Source organism: Acinonyx jubatus, chromosome D1 (genome assembly GCF_027475565.1).
Source record: "Acinonyx jubatus isolate Ajub_Pintada_27869175 chromosome D1, VMU_Ajub_asm_v1.0, whole genome shotgun sequence".
Lineage (NCBI taxonomy): Eukaryota > Metazoa > Chordata > Mammalia > Carnivora > Felidae > Acinonyx > Acinonyx jubatus.
The window spans coordinates 111,226,070-111,239,047 of NC_069390.1; the positions used below are offsets into that span (position 1 = coordinate 111,226,070).

Consider the following 12,978-nt stretch of genomic DNA (forward strand, 5'->3'; position numbering starts at 1 on the left):
ATAATTCTCATCAACAATTACTTTATATGGAAATAGTCTAAATGCTGCATCAACAGACATGGGGTGAATGAATCTGCTGCCTGTGGGGGACTCACTTTAGACCCCAAGACATACAGAGACTGAAAATGAAGACATGGAAAGAAGATAATTCATGAGAATGGAATAAAAAAAAACCTTGAGGTAGCAATATGTATGTTAGACAAAACAAATTAAAACAAAGATTGTAACCAGGCAAGAAAGGGCACTGTAGAATGATAACAGGATCAATCTAACAAAAGCATATAACAAGTGTGAATATCGAGGCACTCAACATTTGTACATCTAAATACAAAGCAAATATTAACAGATATAATAATAGTAGAGAAATTTAACACACTGTCTTCCTCAACAAAGAAATCATCCAGGCAAAAAAAAAAAAAAAATCAGTAAACCATTTCCTTGTATTACACATTAGACCAGATATATTCAGAACATTCCACACAAAAACCACAGAATGCACATTCTTTTCAAGTGGACATGGAGTTTTCCCTGTAAGAGAGCACCTGTTAGTCAACAAAACAAGTCTAAATAAAGAAGAGTGAAATCATATCAAGCTTCTTTTCTGACCAAAAAGATATGAAACTAGAAATTATAAGAAAAAATTTGGAAAAAAAAAAAAAAAAAAAAACGGAAGCTAAACCACATGCTACTAAACAACCAACAGGTCAATGCAGAAATCTGACAGGAATGGGGGTGCCTGGGGGCTCAGTTGGGTAAGTGTCCAACTTTAGCTCAGGTCATGAGTTCACAGTTCATGGGTTCGAGCCCCGCATCCGGCTCTGTGCTGACAACTCAGAGCCTAAAGCCTGCTTCAGATTCTGTGTGCTTCCCCCCATCCCTCCCGCTGCTCATGCTCTCATAAATAAATAAATAAATAAATAAAATATAAAAGGAATATTATATATATGTAATATATAATATACATGCAATATAATATATAATAATTTTATATATATAAAATCTAAAAGGAATAAAAAACTCATGGTGACAAAGGAAAATGAAAAAACAACAGTCCAAAAACACTGGCACACAACCAAAGCAGCTGTAAAAGAGGGAAATGTATATTGATGCACGCCTGCCTCAAGAAACCAGAAAAACCTCAAATAATCTAACCTTACATCTAAAGAACTGTTAAAAACAAAACAACAAAACCCTAAATTAGTAGAAGGAAAAAAAGATGAGAGCAGAAATATATGAAATAAATAGTAAAAAACATGGAAAAGAACAGTGAAAGCAAGAGTTGGTTCTTTGAAAACATAAACAAGACTGCCATGCCCTTCACCAAATTCACCCAGAGAAGACAGAGAAGACCCGAATACACAAAGTGAGACCCACGTAACATGTGGCACCTCAGAAACACACAGGATGATATGGCACTACTATGAAAGATTTCATGCCACCAAACTGGACAATCTAGAAGAAATGGAGACACTCCTAGAAACATAAAATCTTCCAAGAATGAATCGAGAAAAAATAGAAAATCTGAACAGACTGAATACTAATAATCAAATTTCATCAGTAATCCCAAACTCCCAACAAACAAAAGTGTAGGGCCAGATGGCTTCACAAATAAATTCAACCAAGCATTTAAATTTTTTTTATGCTTACTTTTAAGAGAGAGAGAGCACAAGCAGGGGAGGTTCAAAGAGAGGGAGACACAGAATCCGAAGCAGGCTCCAGGCTCTGAGCTGTCAGCACAGAGCTCGACCTCATGGACTGTGAGATCATGACCTGAGGTGAAGGTGGACGCTCAACCGACTGAGCCACCCAGGTGCCCCATCTACCCAACATTTAGGTAAGACTTAATATCTATACTCCCTAAACTATCCCAAACAATCAAAGAGGAAGGAAAACTTCCAAATTCATTGTACAAAACCCTTATTCTGATATGAAAATCAGACAAAAACACTACCAAAAAAAAAAAAAAAAGGAAATACAGACCAATAAGCCCGAAGAATATAGAGCAAAAATCCTCAATAAAATATCAGCAAAGGACATTCAACAATAAATAATGAGGATCATTCACCATAATCGAATGGAATTTATTTTAGGGACATAAGGCTGGTTCGATGACCTGCAGATCATTCAGTGTCATAGACCACATTAACAAAGTTAAGGATAAAAATCACATTATCATCTCAATTGTGCCGAAAAAGCAAAAAAATTTCAAATCCACTCATGATAAAAACTCTCGGCAAAAAGGGCTTAGAGGGAACATAACTCAACATAATAAAGGCCGTGAAGGACAAGCGTAGAGCTAACCATACTCGGTAGTGAAAAACAGGACTTTTCCTTGACGATCAAGGACCAGACAAGAAGTCCACTCCCACCACAAGTATTCAAAGTCACACTGGAAGTCCGAGACATAACAGACAACAGAAAGAAATGGCATCCAAAGGGGTAAAGAACTAAAACTGTCAGTGTTGGCAGATGACATGATGCTGCATGTAGAAAACCCTAAAGACTCCACCGAATACCATTAAAATAAATGAATTCAGTGAAGCTGCAAGATACAAAATCAATATACACAAGCCTGTTGCGTTTCTATGCACTCTTAACAAAAGAGCAGAGAAACTAAGGAAACCATTCCATTTATAGTTGCACCAACACGAAAAAAGCACCAAGAAAACACTTAACCCAGGAGGTGAAATACCAGTAACCTAAAAGTACAGAATTCCGATGAAATAAATGCAAGACAACACAAACCAGTGTTAACATATCCAGATCGAGAAGTGGAAAAACTAATGTTGCTAAAATGTCCACACCATTCAAAGCAATCTGTAGATTCAATGCAATCCCTATCAAAGTACCCACAGCATTTCTCAGAGAACTAGAACAAAGAATCCTTAAATCTGTATGGACCCATAAAAGACCCTAAATAGCCCAAGCCATCTTGAGAAAAAAGAACCAAGTTGGAGGTGTCACATTCCCAGATTCCAAGATAACCTACAAAGCTGTGGTGATCAGAATAGTATGGAACTTGCATAAAAGGAGACACACAGATAATAGAAAACAAAGCCCAGAAACAAACCCAAGCTCATATGGTCAACCCATTAAAAAGAATACCAATTAAAAAACAATAATTGAGGCAATAAAGGGTGCTCAGAAAACTGACCATTACCTGCAGAAGAATGAAACTGGACCACTTCCTTATACCACACACAAAAATAAACTTAAAATGGATCAATGACTTAAATGTGAAACCTGATACCGTATAACTCCTAGAAGCAAACACAGGTAGTAAGCTCGGTGTTATGGGCCATAACCTTTTTCTAGGTAGGTCTCCTCAGGCGAGGGAACCAAAAGCAAAAATGAAGTATTGGAACTACACCAAAATTAAATGCTTTAATACGGCAAGGAAACCATCAACAAAACGAAAAGGCAACCTACTGAATGAAAGAAGGTATTTGCAATTACATATCTGATAAAGGATTAATACCCAAAACACGTAAAGAACTTACACAAGTCAACTTCCCTGCCAAAAACAAATGCTCTGATTACAAACTAGGCCGAGAACTTGAGTAGACATTTTTCCAAGAAAACATACAGATGAAAAGATGCTCAACATCACTAACATCAAAGAAGCACAGGGACTTACCAGCTTACACCTGCCCTAATGGCTAGTGTCAAAAGACCAGGGATAGCAAGCGTTGCTGAGAATGTGCACAAAAAGGATCCTTTGTGCTCAGCTGGTGGGAATTCAGATGGCAGCCACCGTGGAGAACAGTATGGAGGTTACTTAAAAACCTCAAAGTACAAATACCATACCTATTCAGTAATTCCACTACTGCATATTTACCCAAGAAAAACAAAAATACTCATTTGAAAAGATAAATATACCCCTCTATTTATTGTGGCATAATTTATAATAGCCAAGATGAGGATACAACCTCGGTGTCTCCTGAGAGATGACACGAGTGGACGCAGCAGAGTGTATGAATGGAGAGTGTGTATGTGCAGACACACACAGAGAACAGATAACTCAGTCCTGAAAAGGAATGAGATCTGGCTATTTGTGACAGTATGGATAAACCGAGAGAGTGTTACTCTAAGTGAAGTAAGTCAGAGAAAGACAAATACCATAGGACTCCATCTCTATGTGGAATCTAAGAAACAAGTCAAACAAACCAATAAACAACACGGAAGCAGACCCGTAAACACAGAAGACAATCCAGTGGTGGCCAGAGGGTATGGGGGACGGACAGAATGGGTGGAGCATTGTGGGAGGTACAGGCTTCCAGCTCTGGGATGAATCCGTCATGGGGACAAAGGGTACAACACAGGGAGTACAGTCGATGGTGTTCTATGCTGTGTGGGGACAGATGGCAGCTACACTCGTGGGGGACACAGCACAGACCTGTTGAACCCCTGTGCTGCACCCCTGACACTAATGTGACATGGTGTGTCAACTGTACTTCAATTTACAAAAAAGGACTGCTTTCTTCACGTGCCTACGCCCAGCATGGTGACCCCGTGTGACCGAAACCAGATGTGTATGAACCTGCCAACACTGTTAGCCACCGCATGGCTAACTGTGACCACACACGAACAACACGTGGCAATCCACATGATCACTAAAGGCTTTTTCTTACCAGGATATATGTGATTTAGAAATTAAAAACTATACTGTCACTCTTCCTATAACAAAATAAAGATTTTAAAATGTCCTGTACATTGTAAAAATGATAAACGGCACAATATCTTGACTAGAAATCCGTTGCAGTGCAGGTGAGGTCAGAAAGTAAAGAGACAATACACAGACAAGACTACGCCATCACGAAGGCAGAGGCGCCTTACCTGGGGGATCCAGCCCACACAGCAAGGGAGGACGGGCGACACGCTGGGAGAGTCGTGCTGGTTCTCAGCGAGCCGGCTCCCGTCAAAGCTGCAGCCTTCCAGCAGCAAGCCGCCCATCTGCGGGGAAACAACAAGCTGTGAGATCACAGCCGGAAACGTCAGGTCACCGCATTCTAACGACCCTGGATGCCAAGTATTGTGAAAACAGAGATGAGGGTATTAAATCTGAAAACAAAAATGGGAAGACCCAGACCGGCGTTCACAGTGATCTTGCTGTAGACTGAATTCTCGATTTTAGTGGATACTTTATTATTTATTTACTGAGCAGATCGTTTAGAAAAAAATACAAATGTCATTAGTTACAACTGCAGGTATGTGGGCATTAGATTAATAGAAATATAACGGAAAATGCCAAAAAGTTACTCTTTCTCCAAGAGGGTGAAATAAAAGCATAATTAAAGGAGATTAGGTGCTCCCTGCTTGGAATTCTGACGTCATTAAAAAAAATTTTTTTTAAATGTTTTATTTATTTTTGAGACAGAGAGAGACAGAGCATGAATGGGGGAGGAGGGCAGAGAGAGAGGGAGACACAGAATCGGAAGCAGGCACCAGGCTCTGAGCCATCAGCCCAGAGCCCGACGCGGGGCTCGAACTCACGGACCGCGAGATCGTGACCTGAGCCGAAGTCAGACATTTAACCAACTAAGCCACCCAGGCGCCCCTCTGACGTCATTTTTAAAAGAACAGAACGAAAGTCAGAAAGTTGAATGAAAAACACTTTACACATGCCATGCAGAGCTGAGAGAATAAAAAAGAGTTAGGGACACCTGGGTGGCTCAGCCAGTTAATAAGCATCTGACTCTCGATTCTGGCTCCAGTCATGATCTCCCAGTTCGTGGGACCAAGCCCTGTGTCAGGATCTGTGCTGATGGTGTGGAGCCTGCTTGGGATTCTCTCTCTGCTTGTCCCAACTTGTGTGCAAGCACTCTCTCTCTGTTTCTCTCTCAAAGTAAGTAAACTTAAAAAAAAAAAAAGTAATCTTTTTCTCTAAATTAACCTTTGTGTACATTTAGGAAATTATGAAACTAGAAATATACTTTTTTGGTAATATTTGTTCCATATTTCTTCTTCAAAAGTATTCATTCTTTTAGTTTCTGCACTGTGAATCTACCCTGAGTTTTTTAAAGACATCAAATCTAAAATCATTTTGTATTCAGAGCCACACCTACAGTCTCAGAAAATACAAAACAATCTTACGAGTGTGACAGAGTTTCAACATGTAAATGAGTGCTCAACCTGCCCTAATGGCTAGTGTCAAATACCATTAAACATGTTTCAACATGTTAAATGAAAGTGCTCTAGAATTTAGAGTCATGACAACACTTTGCGCTGGTGGAGTGTGTATTTTAGGGAGTGCTGGAGGTGTGGGGAGACACTAGCAGACGCTTTGACCAACAGTTTTGAACAGCTAATTTTACAGCACAGTTGCCCTTCCACAGAAAGATAAACGACGTGTTTGCTTGCGCGAGAGCTGGAGTAACGACAGAATGACGGAACGCCTAACTTTAATATTCTCCAACAGCATTGACGTGATGATGTACAGGCTACTTTAAGAGCTGGTAAAGCAAGTTGGCCTTGAAAAAATGTTAATTAAAATTGAGAGTACCCGCTAATTTCAGTGCTAGAACCTCTCCAGGTAAGACCTCCACCTAGGTAAGAGGTAAGGCCTCTTCTAAAAATTCCATCAAGTTTCAAGCTCCATTAGTCTGCCTAGAAATTTGTCAACACACTTCCCACTGACGGTGCCACAAGCTGGCTATGTAAGATGAGTATACGGGGATAGAAACTCTTGCTGTTTCTCTCCTCACCAGGAAGGGCTGCTGAGAAACAGGCCTCTCCGGAGCCTACCCCTCCCTAGCCTGCGGCTCCTCATGGGTCTCCGACAGACGTCCTTAACTCCCCCAACCCTCCAACATGCCATCAAACTGCCCACGCCCGCCACTTGCAATCAGCACCTTCGAAATCTTTCCTTTTCTCTCCACACCCGCTCAGATTACCCTGTCATGAAATTTAAAGTCCATCTGTGAAATTCAAAGACCTCCCCATTCCCTAGAATGAAATAATGTAAACATATTAGGGATTGGAATGATATCAACAAACGCTACCCTTGCTCCAAATGCAGTTATTCTTTAAAGAAAGGAGTGAAAGAAGACAGGCCCCAAATATTTCCCTTATTACTGAAAAAGACAGCATGGAGGATCTAATAAGTCTCTGGGCAAGTGGATTCCTAATATTAAAATCAAGAATTCATCAAGCTTAACAAGAACAGACACAGAGGCCAATGGAACAGAATAGAGAATCCAGAAATGGACCCACAACTATATGTCAACTAATCTTCAACAAAGCAGGAAAGAACATCCAATGGAAAAAAGACAGTCTCTTCAGCAAATGGGGTTGAGAAAACTGGACAGCGACATGTAGAATATTGAACCTGGACCACTTTCTTACACCACACACAAAAATAAACTCAAAATGGATGAAAGACCTCAATGTGAGAGAGTAAACCATCAAAACCCTATAGGAGAACACAGGCAGCAACCTCTTTGACCTCAGCCACAGCAACTTCTTACTCTACACGTCTCAGAGGCAAGGCAAATAAAACCAAAAATGAACTACTGGAACCTCATCAAAATAAAAGACTTCTACCCTGCCAAGGAAACAATCAGCAAAACTAAAAGGCAACTGACGGAATGCGAGAAGATATTTGCAAATGACATACTGGATACAGGTTAGTATCGAAAATCTATAAAGAACTTATCAAAATCAACACCTGAAAAACAATCCAGTGAAGAAATGGGCACGAGACATGAATAGACACTTCTCCAAAGGAGACATCCAGACGGCCAACAGACACATGAAAAGATGCTCAATGTCACTCATCATCAGGGAAATACAAATGAAACCCACAATGAGATACCACCTCACACCCGTCAGAGTGGCTAACATTAACAACTCAGGAAGCAACAGATGTTGGCAAGGATATGGAGAAAGAGGATCTCTTCTGCATTGCTGGTGGGAATGCAAGCTGGCACAACCACTCTGGAAAACACTGTGGACGTTCCTCAAAAAAATAAAAACAGAATTACCCCATGATCCAGCAATTGTACTACTGGGAATTTATCCAAAGGGATACAGGTGTGCTGTTTTGAAGGGGCACAGGCACCCCAATGTTTAAGCAGCACTAGCAACAACAACCAAAGTATGGAAAGAGGCCAAATGTCCATCGATGGAGGAATGGATAAAGAAGATATGTGTATATATATACAATGGAGTATGACTCGGCAATCAAAAGGAATGAAATCTTGCCATTTGCAACAACACGGATGGAACTAGAGTGCATTATGCTAAGCGAAATTAAGTCAGAGAAAGACAAATATCACGATTTCACTCATATGTGGAATTTAAGAAACAAAACAGATAAGGGGCGCCTGGGTGGCTCAGTCAATTAAGCGTCCTACTTCAGCTCAGGTCATGATCTCACAGTTTGTGAGTTTCAGCCCCATGTCAGGCTTTGGGCTGACCGCTCAGAGCCTGGAGCCTGCTTTGGATTTTGTGACTCTCTCTGCCCCTCTCCCACTCACAGTCTATGTCTGTCAAAAATGAGTAAGTGTTAAAGATAAACATAAGGGAAGGGAGCAAAAATAAGATAAAAACAGAGAGGGAGGCAAACCGTAAGAGACTCTTAAATACAAAGAACAAACTGAGGGTTGATGGAGGAGAGTGGGGGAGAGGGCAAGTGGGGGATGGGCACTGAGGAAGGCACTTGTTGGGAGGAGCATTGGGTGTTGTATGTAAATGATGAATCATGGGAATCTACTCCCAAAGCCAGGAGCACACTCTATGTTAGCTAACTTGACAATAAATTATATACACACCCTCTCTCTCTCTCTCTCTCTCTCTCTCTCTCTCTCTCACACACACACACACACATATGAAAAAAAGAATTCAGGAGGCTTAACTTCTATTTACAAGAGTACTGAGCTAAGGACCAAGCCGCGGAGATGGCCCCCAAGGAGCAGAGCAGAACGTTATACCCAAAAGAAAACCACAAGGAAGACACAGTATGTGATATTCAGTTTGAGTCAGCGACCCAGGGCAGAGAGACTAGCTCCTTTCCTGGGAAGGGGAAGAGCAAGAGAGAAGGCAGAGAGAGAATCTAGGAGTACGAGTACTAGTAAATACTCCTCCACAGGGGAAAAAGCCCAACAGGAATGGGAAATGAGAATTCCCCTCTAATAATATATTTAAAATATTTCAAAAACTTTCTGATACAGATTAAGTACTTAATAAGTATCAGCTACTATTGTTTACTTAACCCAATTAATCTTTTAATTTTTAGAAATTTGGAATTATTTTATACAGATATATCCATTTAGGTGAGACAAAGGCTTGAGAAAAATCTGGATAATTTCCAGTGAAAAAGCTTTTGTCTAGAATATTTAATTTTGCACAGTATTTTCCACACTTATTCTAGATAACTGAATGTATTCCATCACTTCATTTATGCTGAGTTAGGTGACATGTCAGAGCACGCCTTCTAATTTAATCAGCACTGTTTCCACTCTTCATCTCCTCCACTAAATGATAAACAGTATTAAGTGCTATTTGTACTTATGTATGAGTGTATACTTCATACTTCATTTTTACTTTTTTTTTTCTAAAGTTTATTTTGAGAGTGAGTGTGCATGAGTGGGGGAGGGGCAGAGAGACAACATCCTAAGCCTGCACCGCACTGTCAGTGCAGAGACCAATGTGGGGCTCGAACTCACGAACCTCGAGATCATGACTTGAGGTGAAATTAAGAGTCAGATGCTTAACTGACTGTGCCACCCAGGCGCCTCCACACTTCATACTTTCTAATAAAAGTTTGCCAGAAGTCTGTTTTAGCCATTAATGCCTTATTCTTGCAGGACACATCCCTCTTAGAGGCAAAGAAATAATTATCAATTATTATCGAGATCAAACCTTTTTGTTTACATTCAATTTAAACAGCCACATTGTTGAGGCTACCTCCTGTCATCTGTGCCAATGTACTATTTGAGCGAAACCCAAATATTAAGTGAAAGGCATCTAAATGTACATTTCTTGTCATTAAATGATTTTCTTTACTCTTGCTTATAAATGCATAGGTTTCAACTTAACAGAAAGTTGTTTCACAACAAAGAAAATATTTACATGCAAAAATGTTATTTACACTGGAAACTCCGATTAAAACATCTAAAAAGAGGCAATTAGAAAAGAGAAATTAAAAAAAAAAACACCCCCATACACATTTGATTTGGTTTAGTTTCAAAACCATGTAAGGGTTAGTGTAGGTCAGGCATAAGTACATCCCAAATACTAACTACCAAGACCCCAATCTACTTTGAGAGGGCTACCTGTAGGTCACCTGGGTGGCTCAGTAAGTTGGGCATCCAACTTTGGCTCAGGGCATGAACTCACAGTTTGTAAGTTCAAGCCCCAGGTCAGGTTCTGTGCTGACAGCTCAGAGCCTGGAGCCTGCTTCCGATTCTGTGTCTCCCTCTCTCTCTGCCCCTCCCCTGCTCGGGCCCTCTCTCTTTCTCTCTCTCAAAAATAAACTTAAAAAAAAAAGGCTACTCATAAGATCTCATTTAGCTCTTACCTTCTTTTTTTAAAGTCTATTTATTTATTTTGAGAGAGCAAGAGAGACAGAGAGAGAGAGAGAGAAAGAGACAGAGAGTGTGGGAGGGAGGGAGGGAGGGAGAGAGAGAGAGAGAGAGAGAGAGAGAGAGAGAGAGAGAGAGAGAGAATCCCAAGCAGTCTCCACACTGTCAGCACAGAGCCTGATGTAGGGCTTGAACTCACGCAACATGAGATCATGACCTGAGCTGAAACAAGAGCTGGACACTCAACCAACTGAGCCACCCATGCACCCCTAACTCTTAGCTTCTCACCTCAAAAGGAGTTGCTAACAGTTCACTAAAAACAGAATTAAAGCTATTAATTTGTTTCATATGTGATGCTGAATTTCTTGAATACTTCTGATTTGAACTTAAATTTATCTTGGACTTAATGGCAAATTTGATATTAAAACAGATTTTATTTTGATAAGTTATTATATGGATTTACTTGCCAGAATGCTCCCCTTTTAAAAATAAAAGTATTCAGGGTGTCTGGGTGGCCCAGTCAGTTACGTGGCCGACTCTTGATTTTGGCTCAGGTCATGATCTCAACGTTTGTGAGTCTGAGCCCCACATCAGGCTCTGTGCTCACAGCATGGAGTCTGCTTGGGATTCTCTCTCTCTCTCTCACTCACTCTCTCTCCTTTTCTCTCTCTTAAAAATAAATGTTAAAAAAATCTTTACTAAAATATTTCAAACACACAGAAAAACATTTTTAAATGTGCATGTTCCTATGACTCGGTGTTATTGGACATTAACATACTGCCATGGTTGTCCCATATTTCTAAGCACGTAAACTGAAATAGACATGGTTAAAATCCTGTCTACATACTTTGCCTTTCCTGTTCTTCTTTGCCCTTACATGACCTCATCATTATCTGGAATTTAGCTCTACATCATTGTTAAATATACATATAGCCATAAGAAATAAATGGTAGTTCCTCAGGTTTGCAACCTGTATGTTATACAGAATTTGCAACCTGCTCTTTTTGTTCATCCCTGGTCTAGGTGCATTCATTTTGTTCTTTCACTTTTAACAGCTGCAGAATATCTGCTGTGTCAACATTCAACAAATGATTCATTCCTTTGCTGATGAACATCTAAGTCGCTGCTAATTGTTTACTAGTAAACACTCCAATAAACATGATGGTACATATCTCCTTAACCACATCTGCATAAATCTGACCGCACGCAATAAAGTTGCTAAGGTGAAGTGTATGGTCATTCTCAATTTTTCGTAATATTGTCAAACTGTTTCCCCAAAATCATGCTAATCACCTATGGTTAACTTATCCTGCTTAAGATTTATACTGTGCCACACCCTTGCCAATACTTGGTCTGTTGACATTTATGAATTCTGCCAATATATTAGATTTAATTTCATTTCCTGATTACCAGTGGAAATGAGTACTTTACGTTTATTCGCCATATCTTCTTGACCTTCATGTAAGCTGCCTACTGAAATCCTTTGCCTACTTTCTCTCTTCCCCACCAAGAGTTGTATTTTTTTTTTAACTCATTTGGGGAGAGAAGTCACCTCTCTCCCATGGAGACACCAAGGCCATAACTACATAAAACACTACTCTGAAAGTAAAGACCAGCAGACGTGCTCGTCCAAGGCTCAAGATACATAGAAAAAGCCACGTGGAGAAGAGCAGGAAGCAAACCCTGGTGTTGTGGCCGCAGGCAGGTGGGAGGCCGTGGGCATAGAGCTCCTCTTGGACAGCAAGGGGATCAAGCCCGTATCAGGCACCACCCCCCAGGTGTCTATACTGGAAAGATGAGACCCCAAAACGTCTGGCTTTGAAAATCAGTGGGGCTTAATTCTGGGAGAGCCAGAGGTGGTGGGAAAGAAAGACTCCATTCTTAAAGGGCCAGCATACACTGTGAGCCGAGACCCAGCGCAGAAGTGGAGGCTGGAGAAGTGTGTGGCGTGTCTGTCCAGGAGATTTACTGAGTAATTGTAGGGCACGTGTTGGAGGGTCATGAATCGGTGGGAACTTTCTCCGGGAACGGAAGCACTCACGGGGGCCATTTTACCTGCTCCCCATCAGCCAGGCTGGCCCAATGCTAGCAGAAAGCAGCTGTGACACTTCCGTATACCTTGGTGGCTCTGCTTGCCTCAGCTCGGCTCTCCCCGGCAGACCAGCCCTCGCAGGGACGCCTCTCAAGTTGCTGCCACCTGCTAGACCCAGGTGGGCGGTCTCAGCATCCCCCCAAGACCCTGCTGCCCTGCCACACCTGGTGCCAACCCGGGCCAGGACCAGAGCCCTCTGAAGGTGACTTCCTCCAGACGTGGCGGGGAGAGGGACCCAGCCCCACCCAACATCGCTCCTCCCGCAGTGCATACGGACCCCTCAACAGCTATGCTAGAGGTGACCCTGCCACCAGGGTGCCTGGAGTAGTCAGAGCCACACACTGCGGCCAGAGGGCGGGAGGC

General features: G+C 41.4%; 1 protein-coding gene across 7 annotated transcripts in view; it reads right to left on the reverse strand.

The window, feature by feature from the left end:
* The window catches only part of DYNC2H1 (dynein cytoplasmic 2 heavy chain 1), a 340,312-nt gene that overhangs the window by 23,847 nt on the left and 303,487 nt on the right, over positions 1-12,978 (reverse strand). For all 7 annotated transcript variants that reach the window (XM_053204186.1, XM_027051992.2, XM_053204184.1 and 4 more), the window contains one exon: positions 4,837-4,953. In XM_053204186.1, the coding sequence (XP_053060161.1) occupies positions 4,837-4,953 (117 nt within the window). The remainder of the gene's footprint in view (positions 1-4,836; positions 4,954-12,978) is intronic.